Here is a 17,782-nt window from a genome sequence, read left to right on the forward strand (position 1 = left end):
GAGAGAGAGTACAGTAGGTAAGGTGCCTGCCCCATACACAGCTAACTTGGGTTCCATCTCTGGCACATTATATGGTTCACCCATATTCCTGCCAGGAGTGATCCCTGAGTGCAGAGCCAAGATTAAGCCCTGGACACCATGAGATGTGGTCCACATCCTCACTCCCTACCAAAAGCAAGATTGAGCTATCAGGTAATTCAGTAATTCCACTTCTGAGTATCTATCTGAAGAATAGGAAAACACTGACATATGTTTACTGCAGTGTTCATTCCAATGGCTAAAACAAGGAAGCAACTAATAGGTTCATCTACTAATAATTGGATAAAGATATGGTTAATCTGTACAATGTAATAATACCCAGTTTTTTAAAACGATGAAATTTTGTTATCAGCAGCAAAACAAAGGAAGCTTCAGAGTATTATGTAAACCACAGTAAATCCAAAGATAAGTATAGGATGATTTCATCCATATGTGCCATCTGATGATATAAAACTAACAAACAGACAAAAAGAATTAAAAAAAGAAATCAGTGGATGAGGCTGGAGAGATAGCACAAAGGCTAAGGCACTCACATGTGGCTGTGGCTGTGGCTGTGACAGTGTCTGAATCCCAGCACTGCATATATTCAGTCCCCATACCCCAACACTACTAGGAATGGCTCCTGAGCACAGAGCCAGGAATGATCCCTGAGACCATAGGTTGTGCCCCCTCAAAAAGAAAAAAAAAAAGAGATGACAATGATAATAGAACTCAGGTGTTATGAGGAAGGGGTAATGGAAAGAAAGGGGGTAGGGAAAAGAAGAAAATTCAAGACAAGGTGCAAAATACTAATACTATGTCTGGTGAGGTATGAACCAGAATTTTACATATGTACTTGGAGTAACAGAATCACACACCCTATGCAAATTACTATTGTTTGATAATTAGGAATAAATTCTGTATGAAAGTAGAATGCTGCCTGGCGTCTCTTATGAACCGATCTTATCATCCTGCCTTTATTAAGTGCACTAATACACATATTTTGTTTCCTCTCCTCCTACGATGTACTACATGACTCTGCCAGTAATGGCCATTTTAACTTACTAAAGAAAAGCATCGCTGGACAGAAAACTCTTAAGTGTAGGGCACATTTTAATCATCTGCATCACTCGCATGCTTTTAAATTGATATGGGAGAATATCAATTTAAAAACTCTTTTTTGAAAGTTGATTTTTGGAGATCTTCTACTTGAAAGAATTATAGTTCCATCAGATTACACTATCCCACCTGCCTCCTATTCTTTGAATTTCCCCCTTTTCTGCTCAAGTTTTAGATTTTGGAGTAAGATCTTTGCTCTCTTTCTCCTCTCTGAGTTCATATATTCTCCACAATCACTTTTATACTAAAGATGTTATTATCCATCCCCAGTCATTACCTTGACCTCAGCAGCATGATGTCTCTAACTGGATGGCTGAAGTCCTCAGGGCTCATCACCAAATTAGATTTTCACTTAACATCCCATAGTCAGAAGACTGACTATCACTACTGCATCAAATTTGAACTCGGTTCTCTGTCAAAGTCAAGTTTTGTGTCTGTATTTTTAGCCTTACTTTCCATAGCTTTTATATGTGTTCTCATACTTCTTATATTCACCTATTAAAGTTCTTTTTACATTATACTTTTACATGTCTCTCTTCCCTGCTAACTACAAGTTCTAGAGTTTATCTTAGTTTGCGCAGGAAATTAGCGCAAAGTACCCACAGGAGTTCATAAGGGGATTGTTGAACAAGCAGGTAGGTACTCAGGATAAGAACAGGCAGGAAACAGTTAAAATAAAGTAGTGATAAAGCAACAACAAAAGGACTGGAGAAACCCCCTTCTAAAAATTTCTTCTAACACCTATACTTTTACTTCACAACACTTAGTTCAACTCAGATAACTGTGTGATTTGTTTAATGCCCATTTCTCATTCTAGTGATAGCATAGCGGGTAAGGTGTTTGCTTTTACCAAACATGGCCAACCTGGGTTCGATTCCTCCGTCCCTCTCAGAGAGCCCAGCAAGCTACCGAGAGTAACCTGCCCCCATGGCAGAGCCTGGCAAGCTACCCGTGGCATACTGGATGTGCCAAAAACAGTAACAAGCCTCACAATGGAGACATTACTGGTGCCTGCTCGAACAAATCGATGAGCAGCAGGATGACAGTGATACAGTGATACTGTGAGTTTCATATAGAAGAGGCATTATGTGTTTATCATTATATTTCAAGATACAGTGTCTGGTCTAAGGTGTTCAAGGAATGTGCAATAAGCATTTATTGAATGAATACATAAAATCTTTTAATGAGACAGGATACTTTGCCAGCCTCTCCCCTACCCCCCAGTTTATGTGCTATTGTCACCTGTACAAATCTATCTTTAAACTATATCCCATATCCTGCTTGCTTCATGAAAAGTCCTAACTATTTGAGATCCTTTATTTGTCTTTGGTGACTCATCGCTGACATCTTATCCAAGAATTTCTTACTGAGGTCATTAATGCTTTATCTTCTCATTACTTCTTAACCAAATATAACTCTCTCCCTACACTGTCCCAAGGAAGCACATTATTTAATTAACCTAAACATACCTTGAGCACTTCTATGTAACATTTTAATACTTTTAGAAGATGTAAGATTTATTAAATATTGTTCTTAAGTAATTGACATTCTAGAGGGAGTAGAAGGCATTCACGAATCACGATCATGAAATCCCTGTTAATCATCGATTTCTCAAGTGGGCTCAGTAACCTCTCCATTCGTCCTTTCCCTGAGATCTTAGAAGTCTATCTTAGCTGGGACCTCCCAATGATGTTACACTGGAGGCTCTTTCAGGATCAGGGGAATGAGATCCAGCTTGTTACTGGATTTAGCATATGAATACACCATGGGAAGCTTGCAAGGCTGTCCCATGTGGGCAGGAAACTCTCAGAAGCTTGCCAGTTTCTCCCAGAGGGAGAAGTAGGCTACAAGATATCGCATGGCCGCTTTGCGGCCACACGCTTCTGGAAGCTTGCTTTTAAGTCTCTGGGTGCTGACCGTTGATGGAATTACACACACCTGGGTTCCTCTGCCGGTACCTTCATGCGTGAGGCCTGTATGAATGTGTGGAGAGGGGCCTCGAGCATGGCTGGAGCTAGGTTCCGGTGGTCTTCGGCTGTCGGGAGCTCTGCTCGGGGTGGGGAGGGAAGCTGGAGACCATCCCCTCCGAGGGGCCCCAGGGAAGACAGCCAGGCGTGCAGGCAAGAGACTCTCAGAAGGCATTAGCAGAAAAAAAAAAACACACAAAGACTATTTGGGGGGTAATTTTTATAATACTAAGTATTTCCAAGTATTCAGCATCTTTTTTTCGTGTTTGGGTCTCACCCTGTGGTGCTCTGGGATCATGCCTGGTGGGACTCAAGGGACCATGTGTCGTGCCATTTCTCTGACCCAAGTATTAAGAACCTTGATAAGGTTACAATGCAGGTATTATTATATCACTTATAAATGAGGAAACAGTAGGTCAGATAGGCCCATTTCACAAAACTCTATATGAGACAGGTGATTGTGGGGTCAGGACTATTTGTTAAACTTATTTTATATTTTCTAATACCTTTTTAATGCTGAGCAGTTAGCTGGATCTCGATACTTACTGGCTGTTTGAGGAATAAATGAAGTCAGGTGCCAGCTATATCAAAAGGAAATTTACTGAAACAATCCCATTCTTTGTATGTTATTTTAATCAGGACAATTCAGATGACTAGAAGATTAGCACATCTATAATTTGTAGGAAACATACTCTTAAGCTGAGAATATAACACATTAATAACAAATCAATGATATTTAAATCTTAGGAGAAACAGAATAAATCTGATTCAGAATCATTTTCCTAAAGCTAATGATTCCTCTCCTAAATCTTCACTTATTCACTTTTATTATCTCAGGATTACTTTTCATAAAGATTACAAGACTCAGGAAAGACAAGTTAACTTGAAGGAGAAAATCCTCATTCTGACTTATTACTAATAATGTAAGTTGTTCTCCTTAATCTGTGTGTATGTGTGTGTGTGTGTGTGCGCGCGCGCGCGCTCGAACAAGAGCATGCATATGTGAAACAAACCAAGGAAAACCTTACATACATACAAGGCATGTGCTCTACCACTGAGTCACAGGTCTGGCCCATTCTCCTTAACCATTGTTTTAAAATAAGATTTTTATTGAAAATTCATTGCAGGAAATTTACAGAATGTTAAAAAAAAAAAAAGAAATAATGAAATCAGAAATCACCACCTCACCACGCCCCATGTCAGTCAGTGCTACTGGACTTAATCTAGTCATTTTCAGCATGTCTATGCACTATTATTTTTTCCTACAATACTACCCATATTATTACCTTATACTCTCAGTGCTACTCCCCACACCCACCACAGACTGCTAGGATTCTTCCACTATTATCCCAAGGTACCTTTCTCCCACCTTTTTAACATCCTCAGGGCTGTATATCAGGGCTTGTTTCTATTGGAAGTTGTTCAGTACTTTGTTGCTTTCTTTTTTTTTTAATTTTGGGGTCACAACTGGCAGTGCATGAGGCTTACTCCTGGCTCTGTGCTCAGGGACCACTTCACACTCTGTTTCTTTGTACTTTGCATAGATAAGTGAGATCATGTGCTATTTGTCCTTTTCTTTCTAACTCACACTTCACTTAACATGACTTCCTTCAATTCCATCCAAAGTTGCAGCAAACCATGGCATTTCATTTTACTTCATTTTTGTTTGAGCGGGCACCAGTAATGTCTCTCATTGAGAGACTTATTGTTACTGTTTTTGGCATATACAATACGCACGGGTAGCTTGTCAGGCTCTGCCACGAAGGCTGAATACTCTTGGTAGCTTGCCGGGCTCTCCAAGAGGGGCGGAGGAATTGAACTCGGGTCAGCCGTGTGAAAGGTGAACGCCCAACCGCTGTGCTATTGCTCCAGCCCCATTTTATTTCATAGCTGAGAAAAGTACCTTATAGTACTCCATTGTGTATAAATATCACAATTTTTTGATGCATTTGTCTGTAGCTGGATATTTGGGTTGCTCCCAAAACTTGGCTGTTGTAAATAATGGTGTAATTAACACTGGTGTACATATGTCCTTTTGGGTTAATGATTTTTTTGTTCTTGGAGTAGAGGCCCCAAAACAGAATAGCAGGGTCACATGGAAGCTGAATTCTTAATTTATTGACAAATCTCCAAAACCATTTTCCAAGGACTAAATCAAGCAATGGCAGTGAATAAAGGTTCCTTTTCTGCCACATCCTCAACAACATTTATTGTTTCCAGACTTTGATACAGACCGTTCTCTCACTGGGGTGAGATGATAATTCACTATCATTTTGATTTGCATTTTCCTGATGATTAGTAATGATTAGAACTTTTTCCCAAATACCTGTGGGTCATTTTTTGTCATCTCTGAGCAAGTTTCTGTTTATCTCTCCCCGTTTCTTATGATTATTTTTTGTATTTTTGAACTTTGAGTGTGCTTCGTATATCCTAGATGTTTGTACTTTGATGTAGGATGTGCAAATATTTTCTTCCAAACAGTGGGGCATCCATTTCTTTCACAGTGTAGAAGCCTTATAGTTTGATATAGTCTCATTTGTTTATTTCTGCCTTTGTTTTATTCCAATGGGATTGTGTAGCTAAAGACTTCTCTGAAGTCAGTATGTTGGAGAATTCTGCCTGTGCATTTTTTGACTTATTTTATAGAAACAGGTCTGGTATCACAGTACTTAATCAATTTTAAATTAACCTTCATGCACGTGTGAATAAGGGGCTAATTTCTTTTCTTTTTTCTTCTTTTTGCATGTGACTATCCAGTTCTCTCAGCATTTGTTGAAAAACTTTCCTTGCTCTGACTATCCAGTTTTCCCAGCACCATTTCTTGAAAATCTTTTCTTTCTCCACTTCAGGATCCTACTCCTTTGTCATTAACTGTCTATTTATTTCTGGGCTCTCAATTCTAACCCACTGATCTAAAATGAATCTTTGTTCTAGTACCATGCAGTTTTGATTATTTTAACTTTGAAGAAAGACAAAAGTCTAGAAGTGCAATGACTTTCATATTTTTCCTCGTGACTGCTTTGGCTATTCTGGGAGTTTTATAGTTTTAATATTAATTTTAGAAGCATTCACTGTCTTTGAACAAATTCAATGGTAATTTTGATGGTAACTGCACTACATCTGTAAATTACTTTGGGTAAAATGGTCATTTTAACAATGTGCATTAGTCTAACCCACAAACAAGGAATATGTCTCTGTTTTCTTGTGTTTTCTTTGATGACTTTCAGGAGTTATTTATAATTTTCACTAAATAGGTCTTTTGCCTTTATAAAGTAGATTCCTACATTTAAGGGGTATTACTATTTATTTTTTGGAATGATTATAAATGGAATTGTATTTTTTTTTAATTTCTTTCTCTTCGACACTGTTGTTTACATTCAAGAATGAAACCAATTTTTTTTGAGGGGGACACATCTGGCAGACTCAAGAAACCATATGGGGTGCTAGGAATTGAACCCAGTTTAGTCACATGCCAAGGCAAGCAACCTACCCGTAGTACTGTCTTTCTGGCACCATATGACAAATTTCTATGTGTTGATTTTGGACCTTGCTACTTTACCATATTTATTGTTACCAGGAAGTGGGTTTTTTAAATGGAATCTTTAAGATTTCCTGTGTACAATATGTCATCCAAAATCAGTGATTAATCTAACTTCTTTTTTTACTATTTTGAATTCATCTGATTTCTCTTTCTTGCCTAATTGCTGTGTTGTGACTTTTTATACTATGCTGACTAGCAACAGCGGAAAAAAAATATTATTATCTTGTGTCTAACCTTAAACAAAACACTTTTGGCTTTTCTCCATTTAGGATGATGTCATCTGTAAGTCTGTAGTATATATAATATCGAGATAACTTCCTTTAGTCCTCATTTTACTGTGGATTTCCATCATGCATAGTTATTTAGACATGTTGAATGTTTTCTCTGCATTTATGGAAATAATTACATGGTTTTTGTCCTTCCTTTACTAATGTGGCAGAACACATCCATTGATGTATATATACTGAACCATCCCTTACATCCTTGGAATGACTCTTACTTGATTATGATGTCTGATGTGTTTAATGAATTCTATTTGCTAGATATTTGCATCCATGTTCATCAGGGACACAGTTATAACTGTCAGTTTTGAGCATCAAGATGTTTATCTCACAAAAATTGGTTTTAGGTAAATTCCTGTCTCTTCCATTTCCTGGAAGAACATGAAAAGGATGGCATTAGGTCCTCTGTGAAGATTTGGAAAATCACCAGTGAACCCATCTGGCTATAGGCTTGTTTCTTGGGGGAGATTTTGGACAACTGTTTCTAATTCCTTGATTGTCACTGGTTTATCCAAGTTTTCAACTTCCTACTGATTTAGTCTCAGGAGATTGTAAGACTCTAGAAATGTATCCATTTCTCCTAATATTCCAATTTAATGGCATAAAGTTGTCCACAGTAATCTCATTTAATCTTTTGTATTTGTGAGTTGTCATATTTTTCCCCTTTCATTTCTGGTCCTATTTATCAGAGTAGTCTAGTCAGGGGACTGATAATACTATTAATTTCAAAAATAATTATCCACTATCAATATTTCAATGATTTTTTTATATTATGCTGTTTAATAGGGCTGGAGCGATAGCACAGCAGGTAAGGCGTTTGCTTTGCATGTGGCCAACCCGGGTTCGATTCCTGTGTCCTCTTGGAGAGCCTGGCAAGCTACGGACAGTATCCCGCTCATACGGCAGAGCCTGGCAAGCTACCCATGGTGTATTAAATATGCCAAAAATAGTAACAAGAAGTCTCACAATGGAGTCGTTACTGGTACCCGCTCGAGCAAATCGATGAACAACAGGATGACAGTGCTACAGTGCCACAGTATATTTAACTCTCATGTCATTGTCTTCTCCCCGCTTCTACTTACTTTGGACTCCCTTTGTTGCTCTTGTTTTAGTTTCTCTTTTGCTTGCTTAGTAAGCCATGATTTACTAAGTTGTTCAAAATACAGTTGTTTTGGGCATTCAATGTTCCAACACCAATCCCACCACCAGTGTGACCTTCCCTGCATCATTGGTCCTAGTTTCCCACCAACCCCCAAACCAACCCCGTGGCAGGCAAAAAATAATTTATATTGCTTGTTATAACAAAAAAGTCTCTTGCCCGAACTCTTGGCTGTCTTCCCCAGGGCTCCTCGGAGGGGATGGGCTCCAGCTTCCCTCCCCACCCCGAGCAGAGCTCTCGGTGGCCGAAGACCACCAGAACCTAGCTGCAGCCATGCTGGAGGCTCCTCTCCACACGTTCAGACAGGCCTCATGCATGAAGGTACCGGCAAAGGAACCCAGGTGGTGTAATCTCATCAATGGCCAACATCCAGAGAGACTTAAAAGCAAGCTCCCAGAAGATATCTTTAGCCTACTTTTCCCTCTGGGAGAAACTGGCAATCCTCTGAGAGTTTCCTGCCTACATGGGACAGCCTTGCAAGCTTCCCATGGTGTATTCATATGCAAAATCCAGTAACAAGCTGGATCTCATTCCCCTGACCCTGAAGAGCCCCCAGTGCAACATCCTTAGGAGGGCTGAGTCGAGATAGACTTCTAAGGTATCAGGGAAAGGACGAAATGAGATGTTACTGAGCCCGCCCGAGAAACTGGTGACGGGATATCGCGATCGTGATTGTTATAACAAAATGTCAGTTGAATTATCGAGAAATAGTTCAGTAAGAGAAAATTTGTGAAAACGATTATATCTCACAATGGGATTATTAAAGTCACTGAGGATTTACTGAGATGTTCGTTGCTAATTGAGTTTTCTATGTTATTGCTTTTATTTATTGGGCATAGTTGGCTACCATGCTACATCCTATCTAATTTGCTGTGCTGCTACTGAGCTGTCATGTAAGTAGTGTAGAATTTGGAGGTGTCCATGGTGGTTGCGACCTCCATGAGCTCCAAGTTCTATAGAACTGGGATGGATTCTCTGTCTGCCCTTCTCCCAAGGGTGTCCCGGAGTTTTCAGCCTGAAGACTGGTGTACCTGTGAGTTGCATCTGCTTGCCTTGGCATCTCTTCAGAGATTAGTCATGAAGCTGTGAAGTCATAGGCTGTTGTTTACATGATGGCAGCTGTGGGATGTCTTGTTTTAGTTGCTTGAAGTGTAAAGATTAAGTGATTCATTTGTGTCTTTTATTGCTTCCTGTTGAACACTTTTGTGCTATGAACTTCCCTCTGAGCACAGCTATTGTTGTGTCCCTAATGTGGTAGCTCATGTCTTCATCCTCATTTGTATCTAGGAATCTTTTAGCTCTTTTTTGACTTCCTCTTAGAAACAAAGGTTGTTCAGTAGTGTAGTTTCTAAGTGTTTGCGTTTCTCCCTGTTTGTGGCTTATTTCCAGCTTTAAAGAACCTTGATCTGAGAGGACATCTGATATGATTCTTATTCTAGTTTATGAAGATTTCTTTTGTGTTCCAGTGTATAGTCTATGCTAGAGAATGATCCATGAGTACTAGAGAACACTTTGTACTTTGGGGGGGATAAAGAACCCAATAGATGTCTACTAAGCCCATCTCTTCTATTTCTTCATTTATTAATTTTGTTTTTGTCTTTGTTTTTGAGCCCTACCCAAAGTGCTCAAGGGCTACTTCCGGTTTTGTGCTTAGGGACATACCTGAGTTTGTGCTCAGGACTTACTCCCAGCTTTGTGCTCAGGAGCCATAAGTAGTGCAAGGATTCAAACCAGGGTTGCAACCACAACTACATGCCAGGTGGGTGCCTTAGTCTTTGTAATATCTCTCTGCCCCTATTTCTCCCTTTTATACAGCTGCTTCCTTGTGATTCTCTGCCTGGTTGTTCGAGTCTCTGTCCAGTCAATGGTGAGAATGTGGTATTAAATTTTCCTACTACTATTGTGTCAATATTTTTTTTTCTTTTTTGGGTCACACCTGGCAATACACAGGGGTTACTCCTGGCTCGTGCACTCAGGAATTACTCCTGGCGGTGCTCAGGGGACCATATGGGATACTGGGAATTGAACCTGGGTTGGCCGCATGCAAGGCAAATGCCCTATCCGCTGTGCTATTGCTCCAGCCCCTGTGTCAATATTTTTCTTCAGACCTGTTAGTAGATGCTTATATATTTTGGTGATCTTTTAGTTGGTACATACATGGTTAACGACTGTTGTGTTCTTGGTGAATAGATCCTTTAATCATTATATCATGTCCATCTCTGCCTTTCATTATCTTTTTAGGTTGAAATCTATTTTATCTGATATAAGTATGGCTGTCCCCATATTTATTTTTTAGCCTACTTTATCTGTATGATTGTTTTCCAGCATTTCAATTTAGACTGTATTTATCATGATCATTCAAGTGAGTCTCTGTAAGCCGTAGAATGTTGGGTTCATCTTTACAATCTATCTAAGCATACTGTTTCTTTTGATTGGTAAGTTAAGGCCACTGACATTTAAAAAACATTGCCGAAATAAAGAAAATATAATGTCACATTTTTGTGTGGGTACTGTAGCCTCTGATTCTCATGACTTTTATATGAAACTAGTGATTACATCTTGTAGTGATTGCATCTTGTAGCCAGTTAAGTAACCAAGAACTACTTTAGTTGTCAGTGAAGCTTTGTGTCACAACTGAATGTTCACCAATTTGTAGTATTCTTGTTTGGATGCTCATTTAATTCAGTGTGTTGGATATCTCATACTATTCCAATACTCAACTTGATTTCATGCAAAACATCTGCTATTTTTACGGGGGTTCCCTTACAGGTAATTTTTTCATTTATTTCTTGCTGCTTTCAGTATAGTACCTCTATCTTTGACTCCTGCCAATTTAGTTACAATGTGTCTTGGTGTTTTCAATTTGGCTTTACTCTCACTGGAATTCCATGAGCATCCTGGATCTGAGGGACTGAATTGATCATCAGATTGGGGAAGTTTGGGGCTATAATTTTTTCTTGCCAGAACTCCTTTCCCAATCCCTCCTATCTTTCTGGAGTCCCTATAATTTGGATATTATATCTATTCAGGCTGTCCTATAGATCTCTGAGTTTTTCTTCATTTCTCCTTATTCTTTCCTTTTTTGGATGGCAGGATGCTTCTTGTCTCCTAAGATGCTGGTTTACTCCTCTGTCTTCTCGCCACTGCTTACTCTATTGTGTGCTTTAGTTCTACTATGCTCTTCAGATAAGTGATTTCTGACTGAAGTTTTTAATACTTTCCTCTTTCCTTCCTGGAACTCGTCTCTACTGTTTGACTGAATTTGAGGCACAGCCTAATCATTGTCATTTTGAAATTCTCATCTGAAAGATTAGAGCAGTCTTCTATATTTGGGGTCCTTCTAGGGCTTTTGCCATTGTTCATTAGTGCAGGTAAATCACTCCAGTTTTTTCATTATATCTGATGCTACAGTTCCATCCCCATGTCAGGGGGTCCCCTTTGGTAACAGGGGTTACCTGTTACCAAAGGTAACAGGTGGGGTAGAGGAGGACGTTCCGAAGAGGAAGTGTTCCCAAGGATGTGTGAATCTTATTCTCCTTAACCTTAACTTTCATATTTATTGCTTAGAATTGGCTTACAAAGAATAATTTGTATCTGAAAATATTAGGGCAATAGAAATAGAATTTTCTATTTTTGTTAGGATAATAAAATAGAAAATGCAATATATATTGGTATTTACTGGCATTAATTTTTTTTTTGTCTCCCATCCAACTACTAACCAGGCCCGACCCTGTTTAGCTTCTGAGATCAGACAAGATCGGGGGCGTTCAGGGTGATATGGCTGGAGCAATAGCACAGCAGGTAGGGCATTTGCCTTGCACGTGGCCTACCTGGGTTCGATTCCTCCGTCCCTCTTGGAGAGCCTGGCAAGCTACCGAGAGTATCTCGCCCACAAGGCAGACCCTAGCAAGCTCCCTGTGGTGTATTCGATATGCCAAATACAGTAACAACATGTCTCACAATGGAGACGTTACTGGTGCCGACTCAAGCAAATCGATGAGCAATGGGATGACAGTGATGCAGTGAATTTTTTTTGTCACACCAAAAGTATCATATATATGAAGGATTTGCTAAATCACTGACGCATATCCTTTGCCCTAATTTTTTTTTTTTTTTTTTTTTTTTTTTGCTTTTTGGGTCACACCCGGCGATGCACAGGGGTTTCTCCTGGTTCTACACTCAGGAATTACTCCTGGCAGTGCTCAGGGGACCATATGGGATGCTGGGATTCGAACCCGGGTCGGCCTCGTGCAAGACAAACGCCCTACCCGCTGTGCTATCGCTCCAGCCCCTGCCCTAATTTTTTAACTCATTCATTCATTCATTCAAAAAAATCTAATAGGAATTTACTATATATTGCATATTATGTTATGTTAGTGTTTGAGGCTAAAAGACCAAACAGGAAGTTTATATGCATCACCTAAAAGGAATATATTACATGGCAAACATGAGTGGCATCCTAATTAAAAAAGAAAGAAAGAGAGATAGTGAGAAAGCCTTTCAGAAGAAGAATGTTCTGTTTTGTGAAGATATAGTAGAGCAAAAACAGGAAATACAGTGAAAAGCTAGTCAGAGTCACATATTATAAAAGGACTTGATGTCAAGGCAAGGAGTGGTGTATTTCTTTGTGACAGTGAATACTTCTCTAATTTTAATATGCACACAAATCACTTGGAAATCTTCTGTCAGTAAATTTGGGACTGAACCCAGAAGTCAACATTCCCAACATCCCAGGGGGTGCTGATATTGGGAGTCATAGTGTATCAACGGGACAGACAACAGGGAGTCACTGCAGAGAGACATTACCTGAATCTCAGTGTATCAGAAGACGAAATCTGATCATAGTGGATCAGGCAGAATCGAATGGGAAGACGCTCTAGATTGTTGTGCTTAACAGCACTGTTTACTAGAATCATCTATGAACTTTCACACCAAACTGTTACCCAGGCCCTACTCCCAGTTTCTGATTCAACTGGTCTAGAATGGGGCTCAGACTTCAGCATTTTACAGAATTTTCCCAACAAATCCTAAAGTATAACCAGGGTTGAGGACCTCTGCTATAGATAATATAGTAGTACTGCAATCATTCAAGCAATTACCATTGAGCAATCATTCAAGCAATTACTATTGAGCAATGGTAACGAGAACAGAGGGAAGGGGCCAACTGCATAAAATAGGGTAAATATAAGAGAAACAGATTTTAATAACTGTCTGAGCAGGGCATTAAAGGTATGGTTACAACACCATTGATTTCTTCTGATTGATAATTGGTAAAATGGTTAAGAATAGAGTTTATGTGCCAGAGAGACAGTACAGTGAATAAGGAGCTTGCCTTGCATAAAGTCAATCCCAGGTTCAATGCCTGAAACCACATATGGTCCCCACAGTATCACCAGGAGTGATCCCTGAGCAAAAAGTCAGGAGTAATAAGTGCTGATCACTACTAGGGGTGGGCCCCAAACCAAAAACAATAACATGATAAATAATGCAGAGTCTGGACTCAGAAAGTCTGGGTTTAAATCCAGCCGTGCTAATTTAACAGGGTCTATTTATGTGCTTTGTGAAGTGAGGAAATTTGGTCAAATTCCTGTACTTCTGATGATGTCTCATCTAGAAATTGGGGAGATAATAATAACCAAAACACAGGTATAGTGATGAAGAGAATTAACGTATGCAGAGCTCTGAGATGTCTGGCACACACAAAGAGTCATGTTTTGTTTTTGCTGTGACTATTACAGAGTTCATCTCTATTTGGATCTCCCCAAGATGTTGAGCTGATATGTTAAGAGTAATCTGGAAAAGAAATACTGCGAGCTCTCAACCTGAAGTCAATTAGACATCACTAGGTCATTTGTTACAGACTCAAAGTAGATCTAGGTGCCACACCCACCCCTCATCAACTTGGACCCTGTTCCCAAGATCTCTGAAAGTAACAGCTACAGAATCCCTACTTGAATTGCTGGTCCTTGGTGCTGCGTGTCTTGGCTAGGAAGCGCTCTGCCAGCTTTTCCAGGTTGCGGGAGTAATCCATCTCGATTTCAGCCTTTTTCCGGAAGAAGTCCTGGAGATCCTGCAACAACTGCACCCGAAGCTCACACTGCTGGTCCAGGCATTTCATTTGCTCTGTGAGCTGAGCACGGATCTCTGCAATACAACAAGGGAAGACAGGTGAGGATCTATTAAAATTCACACATGTGCACCAGCATTTATCTTTTCCATGTCCACTGTTCCCTATTATCTGGGGAATTTGAATCTTAAGAAAAAAACAAAAAACCCAAAGGAAAAATCGTTAATGCCTGAAATAGCCAAATGATTTGAAATACCTGCAAAAAACCCAATTCTTTGGGGCTGGAGTGATAGCATAGCGGGTAGGGTGTTTGCCTTGCACGCGGCCAATCCGGGTTCAAATCCCAGCATTCCATACGGTCCCCTGAGCACCACCTGGAGTAATTCCTGAGTGCAAAGCAAGGAGTAACCCCTGTGCATTGCCGGGTGTGACCCAAAAAGAAAAAAAAAAAACACCCAATTCTTTTCAGACTACCGAGGAAACCCGGAACCAAGAAACTGCAGAATCATCGAAAAGAAACTCCTCTATTAGACACAATAATATTCAATTACATGCCAGAATTTGGGCTTTTTTCTAGCCAAGAACCTAATGAGCTATCTATGAGATATATACATTTTTATATATTCCAGTCATCCTATGCAATTTCTTCTCCATTTAAAATAAAAAGAAAACTGGTTGAGTTTTTGTTTTTTGAAGGGGGGGGATCGGGCGTGGTGCTGGGTCACACCCACCACTACACAGGGACGCTCTCTAACTCTGTGCTCAGACTGGACCCTGCAGATGCTTGAGGGACCATATGTGGTGCGAGGCATTCCAACCAGGGGTTCGCTTCATGCAAAGCACCTTACTTTTCTGTACTATTTCTCTGGCCAGATAAAACTGGGTTTTGAAGAAATCAAGCAATTAAGTGGTAGCCTGGATCCAAACCCAGATAGACTGAAATCAGAGCCCAAGTTCCTACTTTTTATATTCCCCATCATTTCAAAATGTGTCCAACACGTTCATGAAGTCGGGTGGCATTTGAATAGAGAAAGGGCCCTGCCCAAGGTCAAATAATGACAGTCAAGAATTAAACAAGTACCATTGAGCTTAGCTGGCTTCTATGCTACTTTCCCATCTTATCTGCTGCGTTCCTACTGGTCTGTCAGTACTGTGGAATTTGGAGGTGTTGCACGGCAGTCACGTGCTTCGGGAGTTCCAGGACTGTAGAACCGGGATGATTCTCAATCTCCTCCCAACAGGACGCCAGAGTCTTCAGCCCAAAGACCAGTGAGTTGCACTGGCTTAGCATCTTTATGACATTAGTTGTGAAGCTTGTGTGGTTTGTATATATAAGTCAGTGCCTGTGGGATGTGGATGTGGCTCTTGGGGCTCTCTGAGGTCTTGGGAGTCGGGGCAGGCAGCCTCCCCAGCCCCCATATACCAGCAACAAAAAGCTCAGTGAATCCACAATGACTTAAATAATCCCTCCTGTGAGACATAGCAATTTTCACAAATGTACTTTTCCTGAAGTATTTTTCAATAATTCGATGTGCCATTTTGTCACAACAAGCAATAGAAAATAAAGTATCTTTTGCCTGCTACGGGGGCAGGCTTTGGGGGGGGGGGTGAGAAATTGGGGACAACAGTAGAGAGAACGTTACACTGGTGATGGGGCTGGTGTTGGAACACTGAATGCCCAAAACAACTGTATTAGGAAAAACTTGGAAACCACGAGGTTCAAATAAACTTTTTAAAAAAGAATTAAGTTAAGTGCCAGAACTTTCAGGCCAGCAGATAATTCACTGTATCATATTTCATAGTTTCCAATAACAAAATATAAATCACTCTTAAGTAGTTGATTTTTCCACTAACAAATATTACAGCCATCCCTACTGCTTTCTGCTCACCAAAGTCCAGAACCTGTTGTGCTGGAGAGATAGTTCTATCTGGCTCTGCAGGTTCCTGGCTGGCCAGTGTATTTGTGCAAGGCCAGTAGACATTCTCTGCTGGAGCTGCAGTAATGGTAGCTTCAGATGCAACCAAATTCGCCTCAAATGCTCTACTGCATTTGTTACTAACAACAGACTTGGCTCCCGAAGGAAGCAGCTTGCTCAAGCCAGATTGCTTTTCAGCTTAGAAAAGGCCTACAGTGTGTGTACTGCAGAAATTTTGTCTCAATTCCCATTTGAGTGAGAACGGGCCATTTTTCTATCTTTCTCCCTCTCCCCTTTGTTTCTATCCCTTCATTCCTAGTCCTCCCTCCCACCTCCATCTCTCTCGCTGCTGGGGAACAGGGTCTACCGCATGGTACTAGAGACGGAACTCAGGACCTCAGGGCTAGTGCTTACTGATGGAGTCATATCTTTAGTCCCTGAAACCTTTTCTTGAATCTCTTTCACTTCCAAGTCTGTTCAGTTCCAAATGCATTAGGATGTGACCGTTGCTTCAGTCCTGGAGAAAGCACCTACATTATAAGCGTTCCTTACACATATTTCCAAATATGTATACAATTCATTGTCAAATGTATTCATTCTCAAGTAGTCCTAACAATGTTATATGTATAGGGAGAGCTACATTTTTCACCTGAACTGTGGATAAATCATAAGAAAATACCAGGGCACGAATATGATGCTGAAACATTTACTAACCACTCCTTTTTTGAAGCAATGAGGGATAGGCAAATAAACGCTCATTTAGCTCTGTCATGGAATAGCGGGGGGTGAGGGGGATCCCTAATCTATTTCCATCTTCATTTTTATTTTCATAGATATTATAGCACAATCTGGTCCTTTGTGGGTGTTCTCCAGTAATCTCTTTTAAAAAATTAATATATTTTGGGGCTGGAGTGATAGCACAGCGGGTAGGGCGTTTGCCTTGCACATGGCCGAACAGGGTTCAATTCCCAGCATCCCATATGGTCCCCTGAGCACCACCAGGGGTGCAAAGCCAGGAGTGACCCCTGTGCATCTCGGGGTATGACCCAAAAGCAAAAAAAAAACAAATTAATGTATTTTTTAATTGAGTCACTGTGAGATACACAATTACAAAGTTGTTTGAAATGATTGGGTTTTAATCACACAATGTTCCAACACCCACCCCTTCACCGGTGCACGTTTCCCACCACCAATGTCCCCAGTTGCCCTCCTGTTCACACCTACCCACCCTTTGGGCATTAAGGTATGCAATACAGATACTGAAGGGATACCATGTATACCCCTATGTCTACTTTTAGCACTCAGTTCTTGTCGAGAGTGATCATTTTCAACAATTATTGTCATAGTGGTCCCTACTTAGGTGCAGCTGTTACCCTCTTCATCCCCACACTTCCCTCTTGCCAACCATCCAGGGAACAAGACCTGCAGTCACCTCACCTGAACTGAAACCGAGCACCAGAGGATTGTTTCAAGCAGACAGAAGATTACGTAGAAAAGTCGCCTAGCTCATCACTCATCAAAGCTCTCTTGGTCTATGTTTTTGGAGTCTGATTACAAGGGAGTGAAGAGGAAGAGAAAAAAAAAAATCTACAGAGTACATGCCAGGCATGTGGTAATTGCCAAGGATTCTGAACATCTTAAAGGCAACGGCTCCTGCCAAGACTATTCCTAGAGGCATCTATCCCCCTTCTATATACCATAAAAAGATTGCCAC

At 40.4% G+C, this 17,782-nt stretch overlaps 1 protein-coding gene across 8 annotated transcripts in view; it reads right to left on the bottom strand.

Moving 5' to 3' along the window:
• The window catches only part of SRGAP2 (SLIT-ROBO Rho GTPase activating protein 2), a 291,283-nt gene that overhangs the window by 171,529 nt on the left and 101,972 nt on the right, over positions 1-17,782 (bottom strand). For all 8 annotated transcript variants that reach the window (XM_004610061.2, XM_055144899.1, XM_004610060.2 and 5 more), the window contains exon 3: positions 14,037-14,229. In XM_004610061.2, the coding sequence (XP_004610118.1) occupies positions 14,037-14,229 (193 nt within the window). The remainder of the gene's footprint in view (positions 1-14,036; positions 14,230-17,782) is intronic.

Source organism: Sorex araneus, chromosome 7 (assembly GCF_027595985.1).
Source record: "Sorex araneus isolate mSorAra2 chromosome 7, mSorAra2.pri, whole genome shotgun sequence".
NCBI lineage: Eukaryota > Metazoa > Chordata > Mammalia > Eulipotyphla > Soricidae > Sorex > Sorex araneus.